This window comes from Andrographis paniculata, unplaced genomic scaffold (genome assembly GCF_009805555.1).
Source record: "Andrographis paniculata isolate CXL003 unplaced genomic scaffold, ASM980555v1 Contig76END, whole genome shotgun sequence".
In the NCBI taxonomy this organism is placed as follows: Eukaryota; Viridiplantae; Streptophyta; class Magnoliopsida; order Lamiales; family Acanthaceae; genus Andrographis; species Andrographis paniculata.
The window spans coordinates 16,810-37,331 of NW_026137613.1; the positions used below are offsets into that span (position 1 = coordinate 16,810).

The 20,522-nt window shown below is 40.2% G+C and overlaps 2 protein-coding genes and 1 pseudogene across 2 annotated transcripts; 2 read left to right on the forward strand and 1 right to left on the reverse strand.

The window, feature by feature from the left end:
* Nucleotides 1-3,001: 3,001 nt before the first annotated feature.
* Nucleotides 3,002-3,910, forward strand: LOC127266470 (uncharacterized). The gene has a single exon (XM_051296731.1). It carries the CDS (start codon nucleotides 3,002-3,004, stop codon nucleotides 3,908-3,910), a length of 909 nt encoding a protein of 302 aa, XP_051152688.1.
* Nucleotides 3,911-10,144: 6,234 nt separating this feature from the next.
* LOC127266631 (uncharacterized) lies at nucleotides 10,145-13,266 on the forward strand. The gene is made up of 6 exons (XM_051296952.1): nucleotides 10,145-10,551; nucleotides 11,313-11,524; nucleotides 11,982-12,138; nucleotides 12,230-12,315; nucleotides 12,399-12,490; nucleotides 12,698-13,266. Exons 1-6 carry the CDS (start codon nucleotides 10,336-10,338, stop codon nucleotides 12,916-12,918), a joined length of 984 nt encoding a protein of 327 aa, XP_051152909.1. The 5' UTR covers nucleotides 10,145-10,335; the 3' UTR covers nucleotides 12,919-13,266.
* A 6,005-nt stretch (nucleotides 13,267-19,271) lies between these two features.
* On the reverse strand, nucleotides 19,272-20,290 carry LOC127266471 (E3 ubiquitin-protein ligase PUB23-like; annotated as a pseudogene).
* Between the last annotated feature and the right edge of the window lie 232 nt (nucleotides 20,291-20,522).

Below are 20,522 nucleotides of genomic sequence, written 5' to 3' on the forward strand. Positions count from 1 at the left end.
GCGACATGCCCTTACCAGGTTCGGTTTTCCGCCTCATTTCATCACCTTGATCATGAATTGTGTTGAGCATGCTTGGTACTCGATTCTTGTGAATGGGGACTTGGGCGGTTTCTTCCCCTCCTCGCGAGGCCTCAGGCAGGGAGACCCCCTGTCCCCGACCCTCTTTGTTTTGGCTGTAGATCTCTTATCTCGCGGTTTGGAGCGCCTATACAATCGGTACCCGGACCTGTACTATCGGTGTCGTGGTCGGTTCCGTTTGACGCACCTAGCCTATGCGGATGATGTTCTCATATTTTCCAATACTTGTGGTGATCGAATCAGCCTCCTGACAGATTTTCTGACAACTTATGCGCGGATTACTGGTCAGATGGTGAACTGTCAGAAAAGTCAGCTGGTCTTTAGCCGCCGATGCCCGGAGAGAGTCCAGCGACAGCTTCAATCAGTGACTGGTTTCGGCAGGGCTGGACTCCCCTTTATGTACCTTGGCGCCCCGCTCTATGTGGGCAATCGGCGTAATATCCTCTATGAAGACCTCCTTGGGAAACTGCGGCGATATCTGCAGCGTTGGGACCGCTCCGTTCTCTCTCATGGGGGTCGCTTGCAATTGATCAGAAGCACGCTCTTCTCGCTTCCCCTTTACCTACTACAAGTCCTTAACCCCCCTCAGGCTGTCCTACACTCAGTGGAGCAGCTCTTTGCTCGTTTTTTCTGGGGCTCTTATTATGGTCACCGTCGCCGCCATTGGATTTCCTGGATGGATGCGGCGAGGCCCCAGGACGAGGGCGGGCTTGGAATTCGCCGATTGTCCGATATGGTTCGAGCCTTCTCGCTTAAATTGTGGTGGCGCCTCAGAGACGGTTCCTCTCTTTGGGCTCGCGCGCTTCAGCATAAATATTTCCGCAGCTCCTTCCCGGGCTTCGCCCCCTGCCAGACCTACGACAGTCCGGTTTGGAAGCGTCTTTGCCGGATTCGAGATGAGGCGCAAACGCAGATCATTTGGAATTTGGGGCGTGGGGACTGTTTCTTCTGGTATGATACTTGGTGTGGGGACCGCCCTTTCTACACGTACCGTCAGGACCGTCCCCCGCCGATCCGGGTGCACGAGATGTGGCTACACGGTTCATGGGATTTATTGCGTCTCCGGGCCTATCTCCCGACACCCCTTGTTCACCAGGTCTCTGCGATTCCCTTCGATCTTCTGAATGCTGACCAGCCGATATGGAAGGCTTCGGACACAGGTATTTTTACTACTACTTCAGCCTGGGAGATGAGCCGGACAGTGGGGGCTCGGAGCTGGCTTTCCTGCAGCCTTTGGTCGCCCCTCCTTACGCCTACGATGTCGGTTTTCCTATGGCGTCTATTTCGCCGACGGATACCCGTTGATGAGGCACTTTGGAGGCTGGGTCTCCCTATTGTTTCTCGCTGCCAGTGCTGCCGTGAATCCGAGACGTTTGAGCACTTATTCTTCTCGTCGGCGGTTGCCCAGCGCGTGTGCCGCCATCTCGCCGACCTATTTCGCATCCAACTCCCGTGGACACATACGCCCCACCTGATAGTTTCTGCTTGGCGTTTGTCCTCCCCTCATGCGCGGAGTATCAGTACTTATGTCCCACTTCTGGCCTTCTGGTTTCTTTGGACGGCACGGAATGACGCCAAACACCGAGGTATCCAGATTTCATCTGACCGGATTATTTGGCGTATTCACTCTCATTTGCAGGTCTTAGGCCGTGCTGGCATCCTTCAGCGTCAGCACTGGCCTGGGGAGGTGCACCTAGCCTCTAGTCTCGGCCTTCGCCTCCCACCTCCGGTTCTTCGGCCGCCGGTCATGGTGCATTGGGAAGCTCCGTCTCCAGGCTGGTTCAAACTTAATACTGATGGGGCATCGCTCGGGAATCCAGGCGCTGCTGGAGCCGCGGGCGTCATTCGGGATGCCACCGGCGCTCCACTCGTGGCATTCCAAGTTCCCCTTTTGGATACGACAAACACTTTGGCTGAATTGCAGGCGATTCGATCCGGCGTGGACCTGGCGGTAGCGCGCGGCCTCCTCCCTCTCTGGATCGAGACGGACTCTACCAGCAGTATCTCTCTCATCTCCTCCTCGACGGGACACTAGACTCTCCAGCCTTGTCTCCACCATCTGCGCCTACAGCTTCGCAGCATCGAGTGGAGGATCTCTCATATTTATCGCGAGGCCAATAAAGTGGCGGACAACTTGGCGAACACCTCTGTTGCCCTTCCTCACACGCTGATCCTGGAGCCGGCGGACATCCCTGCAAGGACTCGTGGCCTCATCCATGCTGACGCGGCGGGCCTCCCGTGCTTTCGCTTCCGTTAGCTTTTATTTTTTAAAATTTTTATTTATTTCCTTTTCCAGCACTTGTACCGAACTTTGCAGAACTACGTATGGCTTGATCCCGTTTGGGTAAGTAGGCAGCTCTTTGAGCCCAGCCAAAAAAAAAAAAAACCCTAAACCCTAAACCCTAAACCCTAAACCCCAAACCCCAAACCCCAAACCCCAAACCCTACCTCGGAGCCCCTCTTTTTGTTGGAAACATAAGATCTATTCTTTATGGGAACCTTCTGGGGAAGATCAGAAGGAAACTTCAAGGTTGGAATTCTGATGTTCTTTCACAAGGGGGCAGATTGGAACTAATCAAGAGTGTCCTCTCCTCTATGCCTGTTTTATGTTCCAAATTTTACAGCCCCCAAACGCTACTATTCATGTCCTGGAACAACTGTTTGCTCATTTCTTTTGGGGTTCGTACAATGGGAACAGGCGAAGGCATTGGGTTTCTTGGATTAATATCTGTAAACCTAAAGAGGACGGTGGGCTCGGGTTAAGAAGAATGAAGGATGTCATTCTGGCGTTTTCATACAAGTTGTGGGGCGGTTGAGACAGCGATCCTCCTTATGGGCGAATGCTATGGAACAAAAGTATTATAAAGGATTCTTTTTTGGTAACTGTCGGGTCAAGGTTCACGACAGTGCGGTCTAGAAGCGCATGTGTGCGGTCCGGAATGAGGTGCAGAAAAGGATGTTCTGGGTTCTTGGAAATGGTGCTTGCTCCTTTTGGCACAACCATTGGTGTGGGGACAAACCGATAGCAGACATGGTTGGAGGTCATCACCATTTTGTTAAAGTGAGTAATTATTGGAACAACCGCCAATGGAATCACCATTTGCTTTATGATACTCTTCCTACCCACGTTGTTGACATGATTGTCGGAGTCCCTCTTGAGTCCTCTACTAAAGATACTGTCATCTGGAAAGATTCCAATTCTGGCCAATTTTCGATCAGCTCTGTTTGGAATTCCATTCGTTGTACTGCTCCTAGAAGTCTCCTCTTTAAGAAAATTTGGAATCCTTTCCTCACTCCAACTATGTCGGTCTTCCTTTGGCGTCTCCTTTTAAACAAAATTCCCCTTGATGTCTATCTTCATAAACTTGGTATCAGTCTTGCCTCGAAATGCCAGTGTTGTAAGGGGGTGGAGTCCATAGAGAATCTGTTCCTGACCGGGGTGCAATCATCTATGGTTTGGAGGTATTTTTACACTATTTTCACCACCTCACCCACAAACACTACTTCTATTCGTCAACTGCTTCTTTATTGGATTCTCTCTTGCTCGAAATCCCACACCATGCATATCAGAACCATTTTGCCAATGCTGATCCTTTGGTTCATTTGGGGCGAAAGAAATGACGCAAAACACAGGGCTACTAATTTTTCTAGTGACAGGATTATTGCGAAAGTTAAAAGCCACATCAGGACTACACATTGCTGTGGAAAATGGAAACATAGCCACTGGACAGGGGATACTCTCCTTGCTACTCAGATGAACCTTCTTCCTCCCCCGAGCTGGAACGGTGCAACAAATTGTTGTCTGGAAGAAGCCACAGGCTGGGTGGTTTAAACTGAATACAGATGGCGCGGCAAAAGGGAATCCAGGAATGGCAGGAGCTGGTGGAATTATACGTGACCACCATGGCAATATTAAGGTGGGATTTAAGGAATTCCTCCATCAAACTACTAATACGCAAACAGAGTTGCAAGCTATTCTTCGTGGGCTGGAGATTGCAAAGGATCGTAATCTCACGCCTATCTGGTTGGAAACAGACTCTAAAACATGTATTCATCTTATCTCCAAATCCTGCACTCCGGTTGACTGATGGAGCTTTCAAAATGCCCTTACTCGAATTAAAACTATTATTAGTGGCATGGATTTTCAACTTACCCACATATTTAGAGAATGCAACAAAGTGGCGGACTGGCTTGCAGATCAGGCTTGCATTGCTAATTCGTCGTGTATTATTGAACCACACAATGTCACAGGTAAGCTCCGCGGCCTTATTCATGTTGATAAAATTGGATACCCCAACTTTTGGTTTGGTCATACTAAATAATTTTATTTAAAAAAAATGGAGTCGGGCGCCTGCTTTAAAGTCGGGCATCGCCTGCATTGAAGTCAGGCGTCGACTGTTTTGCAGTCGGGCGCCTGTTTTTTATGTCGGTCTTCACCTGCTTTGAAGTCGGGCTGCCTTCATTTTTGTCGGGCGACGGCTTTGTTGTCGGGCGCTTGCTTGTGTTCGGGCGTCGCTTTGAAGTCGGGCGTTGTCTGCTTTGAAGTCGGGCGCCTTTTGCCTGCTTTCAAGCCGGGCGCTTGCTTTGAAGTCGGGCGCCATCAGAATGCTTTGAAGTCGGGCGCCATCAGCCGATTTCAAGTCAGCCGTCTGATGGTGGGTCAGTCCCTGTTCCCCGTCCGAGCAGGCCTCTGCCTTGGCGCTCCACCATCCGCCCAGCAGCCGTCCGCTTCCATCCTGCCCCGCAGCCGCAGTCTCTTTCGGGTGTCGCATTGCAGGTCGGGGATGCTTGCTTTGAAGTCGGGCGTCTGCTCTGAAGTCGGGCGCCATCAGCCCGCTTCGAAGTCGGGCGGCCGTTTTGAAGTCGGGATCCGCCTGCTTTCCTTGAAGTCGGGCACCATCAGCCTGCTTTGAAGTTGGTCGCCTGCTTTGAAGTCGGGCGCCATCAGCTTGCTCTAAAGTCGGGCGCCGCCTTTGAACTCGGGCGCCATCAACCTGCTTTGAAGTCGGGCACCTGCTTTTTTGTCGTGCGCCATTAGCCTGATTTGATGTCGGGCGCCTGCTTTGAAGTCGGGCGCCTTCAGCCGACTGCTGGTTGGTCGGTTCCCTTCCCTGTCGTCATCCGCCCTGGCAATCCACCAGCCGACCCGCTCCTGCTGCTCTGAAGTCGGGCGCCATCAGCCTGCTTTGAAGTCGGGCGCCTGTTTTTTTATCGGGCGCCATCAGCCTGATTTGAGGTCGGGCACCTGCCTTGAAGTCGGGCGCCTTCAACCGACTGCTGGTTGGTCGGTCCCCTTCCCTGTCGTGCCATTAGCCGACCCGCAGCTGCCGATTGCTTCCCGCCCCTAGTCGGGCCATCAGCCGAATGCTTTCTGGTCGGTCCTTTTCCCATCCCTGTCTGTTCGGCCGCCTCCTTCGCGCCAAGGCTTGGCGTTCCATGTCTCCCATTCCCGACAGAGCCCTCCGCTCGCCTCTCTCATGCTGTATGTTTTTGTTGGGGAACCCATTTTTGTATATTTCTTTGGGTTCATTCCTTTTTCTGTTGATTAGGTTGTTGCGTTGCACTTCCTGATCATGTAATTCTCCTTCAGAGTTTATAAAATCTATATTTTCCAAAAAAAAAAACCCGAAAACCCTAAACCCTGCTGACAGGGGTTTATGGGAGATGTAGTGTGGTAAGGCGTTGGGAGATATGGAGTTTTTTTTAGGAGACTGCAGCCTCCGCTGTTGGCGTTCCTTGGATAGTCGGTGGCGACTTTAATGCCATCGCAGATATTTCAGATAGGGAGGGCCCAGGACGGCCGCGACTGTGATCGATTCAGGATATTTCGGGAGCTTCCCTTGATGCGGGACTGGTAGATGCCGGTTTTTAGGGTCCTCAGTTTACTTGGACGAAACGGCGGGTGTGGAAGCGCCTGGATCGGATACTGTATAGCCGTTTGTGGGAGGAGTTTGCGGAGTCCACGCGGGTTCGGCACCTCCTGCGGATGTGTTCTGATCATGCGCCCCTTCTGGTTCGGGTCTCACATGACTGACATCGGGTTTCGTCAGCATTTCGATTCCAAAGCATGTGGATTCACCATCACTCATTTATGGATAGAGTCCGAGAGAGTTGGGAGGTTCCGACGGGGGTGTCGGGGCTTCTCAACCTACGCTTGAAGCTACGGAGGCTCAAGCGGATATTGAGGTGGTGGAATCGTCATGTTTTTGGTGATGTATTCCATATCTTGGCGGAGGCCGAGAGGGAGGCTACGGAGTGTGAGGCCGAGTATGAAAGAGATCCTTCGGAGGCTACTTTGTTGCGCCGACAGCATAGTGCGGCAGCCTTGACGCATGCCATTGCGCTGGAGGAGGCATTCTGGCGGCAGAAGGCCGCCTGTCGATGGGCGGTCGATGGGGAGAGGAACTCCCGGATGTTTCACTCGATAGTCCGGGAGCGCCGTCAACGCGCATCTATCTTCTATATGAGAGATGGTGATAGGGAGCTTCTTAGTTCTAATTAGGTTTGTAGCGCTGTTCAACCTGATCTTGTAATCTCCTCTTTTATCTTTATAAAATTTCCGTTTTCTAAAGAAAAAAAACCCTAAACCCTAAACCCTAAGGCATGTACCACAAACGACAACCGCCTTCGCTCGCAAGCAATTGCTATATAGTTTTTTTTAAAAAAACCCTAAACCCTAAACCTCAACAATGACATCGTGAAACTATCGAGACACCATAGTACTGGAGGATCTTATCTGTCGGTATCCGTCGGCGAAATAATCTCCACAGGAAGACAGACATCGTCGGAGTAGGAATGCGCGACGAGTGTGGGAGCACTTCGCGGCGCTTTTCAGACTATCTTTGCCAGAGATATATACACTGCATCTACTTGTGTCTTCGTGGAGGCTCTCTTCAGCGCACTCTCAGAGTATCAGGGCGTATGTTCCGTTGTTGATATTTTGGTTCATTTGGATCGCTTGGAATGACGCAAAGCACAGGGGGCTTCGTGTTTTTTCCGAGAGGATCATCTGGCGGATTTATACACATCTGCAGACTCTTTGGCGAGCTAGGATTCTTTTACGACGACATTGGGCGGGTGACATTCATATAGCAGAGGGCCTTGGGTTTCGATACCCCCCTTCGATTTCTCGGCCCCCGATTATGGTGCGATGGGAGACGCCCTCTCTAGGATAGTTCAAGCTTAATACCGATGGTGCTTCGCTTGGAAATCCTGAAGCAGCATGAGCGGCTGGCATTATTCGAGATTCAGCCGGAGCAGTACTTATTGCATTTCAGACTCTGATTCCGTACGCGACGAACACTTTGGCAGAGCTGACAGTGATTCAGACTGGAGTAGGGATTGCGATTGATCGTGGATTGATGCTGTTGTGGATCGAGACAGACTCGACGGTATGTATATCTCTGATCTCCTCCGAGACAAGCCACTGGACTCTCCAGCGATGCCTTATGTGTATTCGATTACGGCTTAGGGATTTGACTTGGAGGATATCTCATATATATCGAGAGGGGAACCGCGTAGCAGATGCCTTAGCGACTTTGGCGGTTTCTCTCCCGATGGAGACGATGCTTCTCCCATCAGATATTCCTCCATAGATTAGAGCCCTCCTTCGAGCAGATGCTGACAGTCTCCCGACCTTCCGTTTCAGGTAGCAGGCTTCGCCCTATTCTTTGATTCTCGATTTAGCATTGATTGCTATTACATAGACTTGATCACTTAGTATTTGATTTATGCCTTAGGCATACTGCTTTAGGCTAGGTACTTACTATTAGCTGGTCTTGTCTGTTTGCTTTATTGAGACTGTATAGCTTGTATCTAAAACTACGTATGGTTTGATCCCATTCGGGTACGTAGGCAGCCCATTTGGGCGCAGCTATTTTTTTTTAAAAAAAACCTAGCTCTATTGTGAGCGAGCGAGTCTTGTTTTCGACTCTAGTTCCATTGTGAATGAGTGAGTCTTGTTTCCATCTCTAACGGTATTGAGTATTGATTCTGACTATGATCTAGTGGACAGCTACAATACTTTCGGTCAATCTTGGAAAATTCAAGTTCGTTCGTGGAAGATCTCGGCCATATCTTTTTCGGTCACTTCTGACAAACTCAAGTTTGTTCGATCATATCTTGAGTTTGAGGAGGAGTATTAAAATATATTTAGAAGTAATATATTATATTTATATTAGTTGTCTTATTTAAGATATTCGTATGATTTTTGTCTTATTTAGGCGATTTGTATATCACTATAAATGTGTACGTATTCTTATGATTAAAATAGATAATTTCAATTATTTATTTTAACAGGCTATCATTTTCAGAGACACATACTCCGCATCTATTATCTTTGTGGAGACTTTCATCGGCGCATTCTCAGAGTGTTATAACGTATGTTCCATTGTTAATACTATGTTTGATTTGAATTGCTCACAATGATGCAAAGCATAGAGGGATTTGCGCTTCTTCCGGGCGGATCATCTGGAAGATTCATTCAGACTTACAGACTCTATAGCGTGCTAGGATTCTTCTACAATAATATTAGAAGGGTGATTTTCATATTACTGACGGGCTCGAGTTCCGATACTCCCCTCCAGTTCCCCGTCCTTCGATTCGGGATTCGGCTGATGCAGTGCTTGTAGCTTTTCGGATTCCGATCCCACATGCGACGAACACTTTGGCAGTGTTTACGCCAATCCAGACTGGAGTAAAGATAACGATTGCTTGATAATTGGTGCCATTATGGATTGAGACAGACTCAACGACATGTATATCTTTGATCTCCTCCGAGTCGAGCCATTGTACACTTCAATGATGCCTCATTCTTCTTCATGTGTGAGTACGGGATGTGACTTGACAGATTTCACACATATAAGGAGGGAAACCGCATCGCGGATGCTTTGGCGATGATGGCAGTTTCCTTTTCGATCAAGCGGACACTACTTCCAACAGATCTCCTTCCTTCATCAAGTGGATGCAGACGGACTCCCTAGCTTCCGTCATAATAATATTAGTGATATAAATTAAATAATAATATATGTTTTAAAAATTGTATGAGCTATTGATTATTTAAAACATTGTATTTTTGGGATATGTCAAAAAAATTTAAATTTGTAAAAATTTCAAAAATATGGTGAATAAAATATTTATATAATTTGCATTTTTATAATATTTATAAAATATTATATCATGTAAAAAGACAATATTAACAAATCTAAAATTTCTAATTAAATAAACTCATATTTTGAGAGCTACTTATTTAGATAAAGAATTTTGTATAATTTTGAAATTTTAAAAATAATAAAAAATTAAATTTTAATATATTATTTTTATATAAAAAACATTTTTAATATGATGTATTTTTAAAAAGAAGCTGTTTATAATGACACAAAATTAATTGAAATTGTTTATAATATCATTAAAATTGATGAGTTTTTTTATATTGGGATTAAAATTGATAAATTTTAGTTATATTGGGACAAAATTGATTTAATTTTTTCCCTTATTAAAATTGTGTATTTATTTTATATTTTAATTTAAAAATGATTTCAAAATTATATATATAATACAAAAATAATTCATGTATATAATATATTAAGTTTTTTAAAAATTATATGTTCAAAAGTTTTGATAAAAAGAACACACCTACTAACTATAACCTATGCACATCTTTGTATAATTTTTTAATAGGTAAAATTGCTTATAACTTCCGTGTAGCCTTCGAAATTTAGCGTAAAATCTCCTTATACTTTAAAAATTGCATTTGCATTAAACTTCATCACCATGAAACTTTCCTCGTGTGATGATGATTTCCTATCTATATGTTCTGTATGGCAATATTTTTTAAAGTATTAAGTGAGTGTCATGCAATTTTTTTAAAGTAAAATGAGGATTTATGCTGAGTTTAAAAACCACAAAGATTTCATGCAATATTTTTTATAATATAAGAGAACATCGTGCAATTTTTAAAATAGTAAAAAATTTTAAATTGAATTTCGAAACACAAAAAAATTATGAGCAATTTTGCAATTTTTTTAATATCATATTTGACTTCAAAATTCTCAAACGGAGAAAAGAACTCAATCAAAACCTCACTGTTCAAAACCCTAATCAATACAAGCAATCCCTACATTCCATGCCTTGCTTGTAAACCCTTCTCAACGCCCCAATTTCCCGAAACTGCAGCTCTTAAGCTTGGGGAATCTTGTATCGTTTACAGCTTGCGTACGCGCATACTGATCAATTCATCAGATTTTGGGATTTGCAAGAATGACTTCGAGGAGGAAGGTGGGGGATGAGAGATTGTACTACACTCCACCAGCGATGAGAAGATACAAGCAGCAGCAGCAACAGCAGCAGAAGCAGCAAAAGTCAAAGTCTTCGTCTGTATCATCGTTAGAAAGAAGGGGATTAGAGTCGGATTCAAATTTGGATCGATTCTTGGAGCACACAACACCGTCTGTATCGGCTCAGCATTTTCCTTGGGTAAACGGTGTTCTTTATGTATCTTTCAATCAGTGGTGATTTTTTTTTTTTAATTATTTTTAAAGGGTTTGAATGGCTTACTTGTTTTTTATTCTCCACGCGTTTCCTGTCAGTTATTCTATTTCTTGTTATAAGTGGGTAGAGAATTAGTAGCAGAAAGTGAATTGGGGTACTTTCCCACTCTTTAGTCTGCATGTTTTTCTAATTTCAATTTGATTTTCGTAGCTCATTGTAATTGGGATTTTTGTACATTCTATTCTGGTGTATTAAGTGGAATTACCGTTTGATAACTTTTAATATTTATTCTTTACTTTTCTATTTTTTTGGTTGGGGATTTCCTTTTCATTTTCAATTCTGGTTTGCGTCGACTGAGGTTGGTGATGAATATTAATTGGAAAGTTGTTGTCGGTTGTTTTTTTGTGTTATTTATTTGGCCAGAGATCCTGGTGTTTCCTTGTAACGTCTATCTGGCATCTCTATTATTTTGTAGTAGCATATTGTTAGCCTTTTTCACTCCCGCCAACCAGTCTGTCGTTGCCACAAATCAGCCTATGTAGAATGTTGACCTTATCAAATATTTTTTTATAGCCTAGCAACGATAATCTTAGCTTAAACGCCTAGTACTTTTGTGGCCAATCATCAGCATAGCTGATTATTGCTTAAACCATGTGCCACCAACTTTCAAGTGTATTTTTCGTTAAGAGGTTGGTTATGAAGTAAATTTATGAGTTTTAATTGAGTGCATCTTTGGTGATCTGCAGACAAGTGTGCATTCTTGGAGAAATTGTAATCATGAGTTTCATCCATACTTCTTCATTCTTGGTGACCTATGGGAGTCTTTCAGAGAGTGGAGTGTTTACGGAGCTGGAGTTCCTTTAGTCTTGAATGGAACTGATTCTGTTGTCCAATATTATGTGCCATTTCTCTCCGGCATTCAACTTTATGTAGATCCTTCAAGGAATGTTGTGGAGAGGTGAGCATAATCCATTTTTTTGTTCTCTTCTTCATTATTACAAATTTAGGCCACATGAAATCATTTCGAGTCTGCATTTCTGCTGGAGAAAGTATTACTATGCTATTTGTTTTGTTCTTCCCTGGAGAAAATATGTGCGTGCATAGATGGTATCTGCAGCTGACCAGGGTTGGGGTGGTGTCATGATATACTTACAGTTTCTCTTCATATTCAAGCTGAAATGTTTTATTTGAGATAAGGCAGTATTTTCAAATGCATCATCCAAGCAATGACATGTATGATTTGAATTAACAATGATATGTTAAAAACAGTTTGATATTCTTATTAAGATGGATATTCTGTAACTTTATTTGTGGTGATGATATACATAAGGTATCATATCAGGATGCTTGTGTGTGTTCATACCTTCATTGATCCCAATATCCATCTCAGCTTCTGTGGTTTCAATTTATAACAGAAGACCAGGAGAAGACAGCGATGCCAATTCATCCGGCAGTGATGGTGAAAATGAATGCAGACCTGAGAGAGGGACCGGTACTAGCAATCACACTGAACTACTCTTTGAATACTTTGAAAGGGAACTTCCATTTCATCGTGAACCATTAGCTGACAAGGCAAGTCTACCATTTTCCTAACCAATGAATTGGTGCTGTGATTTTTATTTATTTGTTTGTTTATTTATTCCACCTTTCATATTTTCATCAGATATCAATTCTTGCCTCTCATTTTCCATTGCTAAAAACACACCGGAGTTGTGACCTGACTCCAGCAAGCTGGATTTCTATCTCCTGGTAGCCTTTTATTACTATGAAGATGGTAATGGCCTCATCTTATTTCAGTCTGAATTTAAATGTGTTGCTACTTTATTATGCAGGTACCCTATATATAGGATTCCCGTAGGTCCAACTCTGCAAAATGTTGATACCTGTTTTTTAACTTATCATTCCCTAGCAAAACCTATAATGAGTGAGTCACTTTCTTACTTGTGTTATCAGCTTCTTTGTTTTGTTCTGGCATGCTCTTTGGTGCTTTCAGCGCAATTGCGTACAGGAGGCTGATCAAACTGCAGTTCTCAGTCAAGCACAATGCTGAATTGCTGTTGCATGTATTATAATTCTTATTATAGGATACTGGAATTCGAATTGTCGGGTTAAAACTTTAACACACCTGCAGGTAGTGATGGGGGTCGTGATTGTGGAAGCAAGCTTTCACTACCAACATTTGGGCTTGTTCCATACAAATTCAAAGTCTCCGACTGGAATCATCAAAATGGAGTACAAGAAGGCCAGAAGATGAGCTCTCTCTTGCAAGATGCTGACAACTGGCTTCGTGTGTTGCAAGTCAATCACCCTGATTACAGCTTTTTTACAACCCGTGGTACATCATGGAGATAGAAGCACATAGTAAGTACCCTATCCAGGTTGCTCAATACTGCAGGGCAGCATATGTATTCAGCCTTACTGCTGTTTCTTTCTAAACGTTTTCGGGTAGAGAGGATTATTAGAAAAATAGAAGAAGAAAGAAACTATGGCAACTATGTAAATAGCTTTCCCGCTACCAAACACAGCTACAGATATAGATGGATGATGGGGACTCCTTGATAACTGGTTGGTTTTTTTGCTGGAATTTTGGGTTTTTGCATAGCAATTTGTTGTGTTTATGATTATGATGATGAAACTGTTGTGTATACAAACTTACTTTTTTGCTATGTTATATACCATTACAGATTTATAGTGTGGCTTTCATAAGTTATTTGTGTATTGGAGCAAAACAATGAGTGCTTTACTTTTTTAGTCCTTGTTTGCTTGCTTGCACGTTGTCTTTACTATTTGTGATCGTGCTGTGTTATGCCTCAAATGCAGTAGAAACAGGATTATGGAAAAATTCAATTAGAATAGATTTGAGTCTTCTCTTTTTAAACTTGAGAGACTGTCGAACAACTATACTCATTGGAACCTACATGCCGAAATGAATTTATTTGTTGAAAGATGGTATTTAGCTCGATCGAATCAACAAGGTTTCTAGAGGTCCGTGTTCATCATCTTAGTATCACCCAATGGGTGGTAGTTTTTTATTGTGTTTCTATCTGTGTCATGAATGCTCGCACATTTTTCTTGGGTCGGAAGTTGGAAAACTAAAAAACGATCTGCTTGTTTGTATTTTCGGACATTTAGGCTTGTTTTTAAAATAATAAAAATGTGAATGAAAAATATGCTTTAGAGGTTAGATGTATTATTTTGATTAAAAAATATTATTTGCATAGCAGATTTTATGTGAAAGATAATAGTTGAATTACATGTAATTTTTTTTATACAGTGGAAAATATTTTTGAAGATATATGCAAGCAAAATCGGTTTTTATCCACGTTTTTTTTTTCAATTATTCTCTAAGAAAGTATTTTGCCCGGTGTATGATTAAAATAATATAGGAAGTGGTTTGCTTAGTAGCAAAATCGGTTTTTTTAATATATTTATAATTAAAATAATATATTATAAATTAAAAAATATTATTATTAATAATAATAAATTAAATTTATTTAATCTAATATAATTAATACATATCAAATCAATATATATTAAAACTTTTAAAATTCAAACCAATTAACCTATAATTATAAAGAAACACAATAAATCAAATTCATCCTAAAATTCAAATTCAATCCAAACTCAAACCAAAATTTCTCCAAACCACTCAAAAGAAACACCCTACATTTTGTTTTTGTTTCTTAGAAAATACTACCTCAGCCCATCCCGGTCAGACCATTTATTAGGGATTATGTATTTTAGGTAATAATATTTAATTAGTTAATAATAATGAATTATGATATTATTTTTTTATCTTTTTATGTGATTAATAATATTGATAATTTTAAATTAATATATATAATTAAAAAATTTAAATATGTATTTAAATACTTTAAAATTTATATTGCAATAAAATAAATATGTAGAGAATAAAATTTATAATAATACAAGTAAATAAAAAAAATATGTTTATTATTTTCTAATTAATATAAACTAATTTTATAAAAGATGTGAAATTTTAAATGTAAAAAAAAAAATATTTGTCCTTTTTAATAGAGAGAGATGAAAATAAAGTGATTTGAGTGGGTGATATTATGGTTGTGTTTGATTAATTGATAGTTGTTAGCAATTAGCTTTGATTAGTTGATTCGATTAGTTGTTTGTATTAAAGTGTTTGGTAAAATAGCGGTTAGATATTAGTTGTTTATAAGTAAATGACAGATATTTTATATATTATTTTCAATATATTTAGTTGAGTTTTTTTTTTTTTTTTGATGAATGAATTTTTTTTTAATTTTATTATTAATTTTAAAAATTATTTTTTTAATTAAGATATTTATTGTTATTATTTTTAAAATATTTATTAAAGAATTAAAGCAATTGAAAAATATATATTATTTTTCATTAAAAATAGTGAATATAACAGAACAAAAATTATTAGTACATATATTTTTATTAAATTAATTTTAAATTAATATATGTTTACACTAAATTTATAATTTTAAATAAATATATTCATTTTTAATAAAATATTATGTGATAAAAATACTATATAAATAATCAATAATATTAATATTTTTATATTATCTTTATTAAAAAAATAAATAAAAATTATCAATAAGATAATTGACATATAAAAAAATAATTATTTTAAATTTATAAATATGAATTTATAAGTTATTAGTAAAAAATATATTTATTATATAGTGTAATAAAAATATATATTTAATATAAGCGAAAGAATTAATTAATTTTAAGGGTAAATAAAAAATTAAAATTAAAATTAAAATGAAAAAGTTAATATGAAATAATGAGATATACAATTTTTTCAAAATTAGTTTTTTGGATCCAATAAACTAATTGGAAACGGTAATTTACCAAACACCAAAATTAGCTCGTTTACTGGTCAAACAACTAAAAACTCTTCGATAAGTTAAAAGCTCTGAAAATTTTGTATTATACTATTTTATGATGTGAAATTTGCATGAGGCTCTTCCGTATTTTAAAAAATATTGTACAAATTTTTTTAAAATTGCATGAAATTCCTCGTATTTTTAAACATTATTGCATTCTTTTTCCTCTTAATTTAAAAAGTTTATGAGACTACTTTATGTTTTTAAAATATTGTACAAAAAAATATAGCCGAACAAACTCTTTCCTTGCTTTGAAACCGAACACTTGTTGCGCAAGGTTGTTCGCCTTGTTCTTTTCTTCTTGGGGAATCTCTTCCACGGTGGCCCATAGAACTGCTATGGGAGGGCCATACTGATGAGATGAGGTTCTCGGACCCTAAATTTGTCGAGAGCTTGCCGGATGACAATTGTGAGTCGCCTCGTGCATGAACAACAAAGACTCCCTTCATAGCTAAGAAATGTAGTGCAAGTAGCAAGGCTTTGTGCTCAGTTTTTGTTGGAAAATAGTTTTGGACGAAATTTGATATATGGAAAAATCTAAAAACACAAAATCAAATAGATGCGTAATCAAATTCGAGCCTTGCGTAGAACACAATTTCCTTGAAGCGAATTTGGCCCTCCACCGACCGTCTTCCAGGATAAAACGAATTATTAACGGAATAATAAATTCCGCAAATCAAATTAGAAAACTTTCGGAAAAAAATTTGCAAAGAAATTTCTAAGATTTTGAAGGAAGAAGCTTTATGTATATATCAAAATGGAGGAAAAATATAATATTCAAATTATTTTTTATTTAATTAAGTGAACGTGAAGATGAAAAAGTTGCCAACTTCTGCACGTTGTATTAAGTTGTAACAAATTATTTTATCTGATTATTTATTTATTTAAGTTAAAATAAATTAATCAAATAAAATGTGGGACAAATAATTTCTTCTTTCACCTATTTAATTAAATATCCAACAGTGCCCCACATGAAAGAGGAAAACGATGACTCGATCAAAACAAATGTATATGAATACTGCATAGGATAAGTAGGATTGTCCAGTGAACACGTTTTCCTTGAACTATTCAATTTTCTAGTAAATGGACTACATACCGACACAGAATTCATGTGTCTAGTTTGGTTCTCATTGTTTGGTCCATTTTGGCCATGAAACCCGTCCTAATTCTGCGAAAGTTTCTAAGAAATTGAGCATGAACAATTCTCCTCTGAAGCGGGTCTCACTTATCTCTCACATAGGTGATCTTTCTAAGTTTTTATGTAATACAACACTTAGTGATCATTAAAACAATTATTTGTTATCCTTCCTACTCTGTCACTATTCTAAGTTGAATTTTCCTTTATAAAATTTATATTTCAGCAGGCTCCTCTAGTCAGCTTGTATACTAGCTTACGGTTTAACCCTTTGGTTAGCAGATCCAATAGGTTATCATTTGACGCAACATAGTCTATCGCAATAAGTCAATAACCTTAGTTGTGATCGGTCGTCTTACGGAATTGTGTCGACTATATTGGCCTTGCTGCCGAGCATCAGATGTCCCATGCTTGTGAGGTTGGATCTAGGTAGGGATGTCAACGGGGCGGGTTCGGGACGGGTTCTGTAGGCCCCGAGACCCGCCCCGCTAGAAAATATTAGGCTCCAAGACCCGCCCCACCCCACTTCCACCCAGCCCCAGGACCCGCCCCGGCCCGAACCCGGAGGGTTCGGGGCCAACCCGGCAAATCCATTTTTTTTAAAATATATAATAATAAATATTTTTTTAACAACCGAATACTAAAACAAATAGCATTAAAAGCACCAAAAAAAATCTAAAAACAATCAAATATTGATTCATAAAAATAAGATAAATAAATAAATAATATATTTTTATTATATAAATATACATACATTAGGTATAATAATTTTAAAAAATTAGACAAAATAGCAAAAAAATCCCCATGTGGTTTTACGAATTCGCTGAAAACCCCCCGTGGTTCTAAAATTCCAAAAAAGCTACTTGTGCTTTCCAAAATGTTGCTCACTCTCCCCCCTCTTTAAATTTGACTAACAGACGTTAAATTTTATCAAATTTGACAGTTATACCCTTACTTATATATTTTTTAATTTATTTCTCTCTCTTCTTCTATTATTTCTTCTTCGGTTCATTCTTCTTCTCTTCTCCCCAACTTCTTTCTTCCATCTTCTTTTCTTTCCCAAATTCTTCTTTTCACATCTTTTTTCTCAATTTTTTTTTCTTCTTCTCTAATTTTTTTTCACGTCGTAGCAGTTCCACCCGGTTCTTTCTTTTATTCTTTTTCCCCCAATTTTGTTTCTTCTTCTTCATCTCCCGTTCTTCTTTGAAGAATGAAGAATTGTAAAAGAATAAGAATAGAAAGAAAATGATGGGCAGAAGCGAAAGAAAATAAAGAGAAGAAAGAAGAGAAGGAAAAGAAGAAGAAGAATAAGGATTGGACACCATTTTTTTTTTCTCCATTTTTTTTTTCTTTTTCTATTTCTTTTTTCCCAATTTTCTTTCTTCTTTATTTTTTCTCTCCAATTCTTCGATACGCCGTTGCAACCAGAAGCAAACAGGTTTTTCTTTCTTCTTTCTCTATCTCTTTTTTCCCAATTTTCTTTCTTTTTTATTTTTTCTCCCTAATTCTTCCGTATGCCGCTTCTTTCTTTCTTTCTTCTTAGATTGATTTTAAATTTTGATGTCAAATTGATTTTTTAAATCTTTGGGTTTGCTATTTCTGGGTTTTGTAAAACACAAAGAAGAAATATTTTTGAGTTTGGTAAAATAGAAGAAGATCCATGTCCGGTCGATTAATTGTGATAAATTTGGGATCAGTTTCGAATTTGGTTGTGTTTAGCGGATTTTAAATAATAAAAAAAAAAAGAATTGAGAGTAAATTCTGAGAGTATGGATAATAATAAGAAAGAAGAACAAGAAGAATGAGAGAAAAAAAATAAAGAATAAGAAGTCCTTAGGGTATTTTAGTAATTTAACACATAAATATATCACTTTATGGACCAAAAATCGCATTTCAGGCGCGTGATATACAACTGCCGTTAAATCCTAACGGATAGGGGATTTTTTGCAACATTTTTTGCTATTTTGCCAAAAAATTATTTGGAGCAAGCGACTAATTGAATTTTATATTTAAAATTATTTAAGTAAATAAATAATATATTTTTATTATATAAATGTACATATATATTAGTTATAATAATTTTAAAAAATATCCGGGTTCGGGTCCGGATTGGTGCAGGTTTTTAGTAAAACCCGTCACCTACCCTGAACCCGGTTTGGTTTAAAATTTTAAATCTACAATCCGCTCCGAAATATATTATTTAGACTCGAACCCACCCCATTAAAAGCGGGTTCGGGACTAACCTACCTCATTTGACATCCCTAGATCTAGGCTCCTCTTCGGTGATCAGTCTTGCCATGTTCATTTTCCTTCACATTGTATATTATTATTATTATTATTATTATTTTGCTTCTCGGTTGCCACAGCAATAAGCTGCCTGAAAATTACAGCAACAAGCTGCTTTACATAATCCACAACAAACAGACTGTGAACCCTCAAACTCATTTGATTGTTGTCCGCAGACACAACGAGACCATGCACAGGTCCTGCTGTCATATATTAACAGACAGCGCTCCCTCCATCGTCGCCTTGAAGGCCTGTATGCACAACCTTTTCGGCAGCAGGCTCATGGCTGGATGTGTTTCAGTTGTTTTTGATAAATAACCTGTTAATACCATGGATTTCTGCCATTTTCTTCCCTTGAAATTGAATCTGCGGCAGACTGTGTTGCACGTTTAAGTGCGCATCATGGTCAGATTTTTCATCGTCGGAAACGACTCGAGTACCATGCTCGTCACCGACAACCGCGGGTAATACAAATTCCACATTCCCAGTCGTGACGCCAGCAGCCGTTGAATCATAAAGCTTCTCTTGCTTCTGCTGTTCGAATCCGGCATAAGTTCGATTAGCGTGCAAATCGCGCAGGCTTCAATCGCCTTCAGCCATGACTTCTTCTATACGGTGAGGATATCAACGAGCAATTGCAGAGCGCCGGCGGTGTCATTCGCGCACACTTCGTCGGAGACGATTTCGACCAGGGATTTGAAAAAAATCGACGCCTTGCTCCCGCACAACGAAGCTCCAATGGTAATCAGTTTTTTTTTTTTTTTTTCGATCTTCCTGAAGATCGCAATCGTGCAGGATGTCTCCTCGGCGCCACCGCGCTGGAGCATAACCGCCATAGATTTCATGCAGTCAGGATTCATAAGTAACTGCAGAATCGGATCATCCTCATCGGAATCGCGTCGAGAACCCCCAAAGCTTCCTCGCAAGCTCGAAACGTTCTGAAATCCGAACTTAACCAAAATCTGACCAATAATCCTCACCAAAACTTGCACACCTCCTAATCTCTTAAAATCTGCCCTAATTTCATCCCCAACCTCCACAATCGACCTTAATTTCCGCAACGAACTCACCTTAAACGGAGTCAATATCCATGGCGCTCAAAATCTCCACCAGTTCACCGTGCTTCGCCGATGGCGCGCTTCCGCCGCGCAATCCGCCTACGAATCACACCAGAAGATTATTAGCCTCTTCAACGTATGATTCAGAGTCGTTTTGAAATCATCCACAGCATGCACTGTCGCCGGACAGGTTTTCTTCCGGTACGTGTGGAACCATCGGCAATGTTTTTCCTCTCGTACGTGACGTCTGTGAATATAGCCACCGGATCCTTCATGATCTCCATGGAAATCGGACATCTGAAATCTTCAGGAAAAACCATGGAAGCCTCGCCTGGATTTGATGCATCCATTTTCCCTGTTAAAGCACGGTCGTCGGTGTATACAGGGCCATTAAGGTCAGCCCCCAGGTCAGGCAAATTCCTGATGGCGCCTGCGAGTACTTTGTTGGCCACCACCGACCCACAGCCGGTGAATATCATAATATACATTCCGACGAACTCGGCAATCGCCTTCTGTGCAATAGGCACGGGCGTGTCAGAGGAATGAGAGGACTGGTCTTTAGCAACATGACCGGCTTCCATC

What these genes read in the sequence shown, in the direction of transcription:
- LOC127266470 (XM_051296731.1), top strand. Translation starts at nt 3,002, where the DNA reads ATGTGTGCGGTCCGGAATGAGGTGCAGAAAAGGATGTTCTGGGTTCTT.
- LOC127266631 (XM_051296952.1), top strand. Translation starts at nt 10,336, where the DNA reads ATGACTTCGAGGAGGAAGGTGGGGGATGAGAGATTGTACTACACTCCA. An exon ending in CGGCTCAGCATTTTCCTTGG is followed by an intron (nt 10,552 to 11,312) that starts GTAAACGGTGTT and finishes GGTGATCTGCAG; the next exon opens with ACAAGTGTGCATTCTTGGAG. An exon ending in CCTAGCAAAACCTATAATGA is followed by an intron (nt 12,491 to 12,697) that starts GTGAGTCACTTT and finishes ACACACCTGCAG; the next exon opens with GTAGTGATGGGGGTCGTGAT.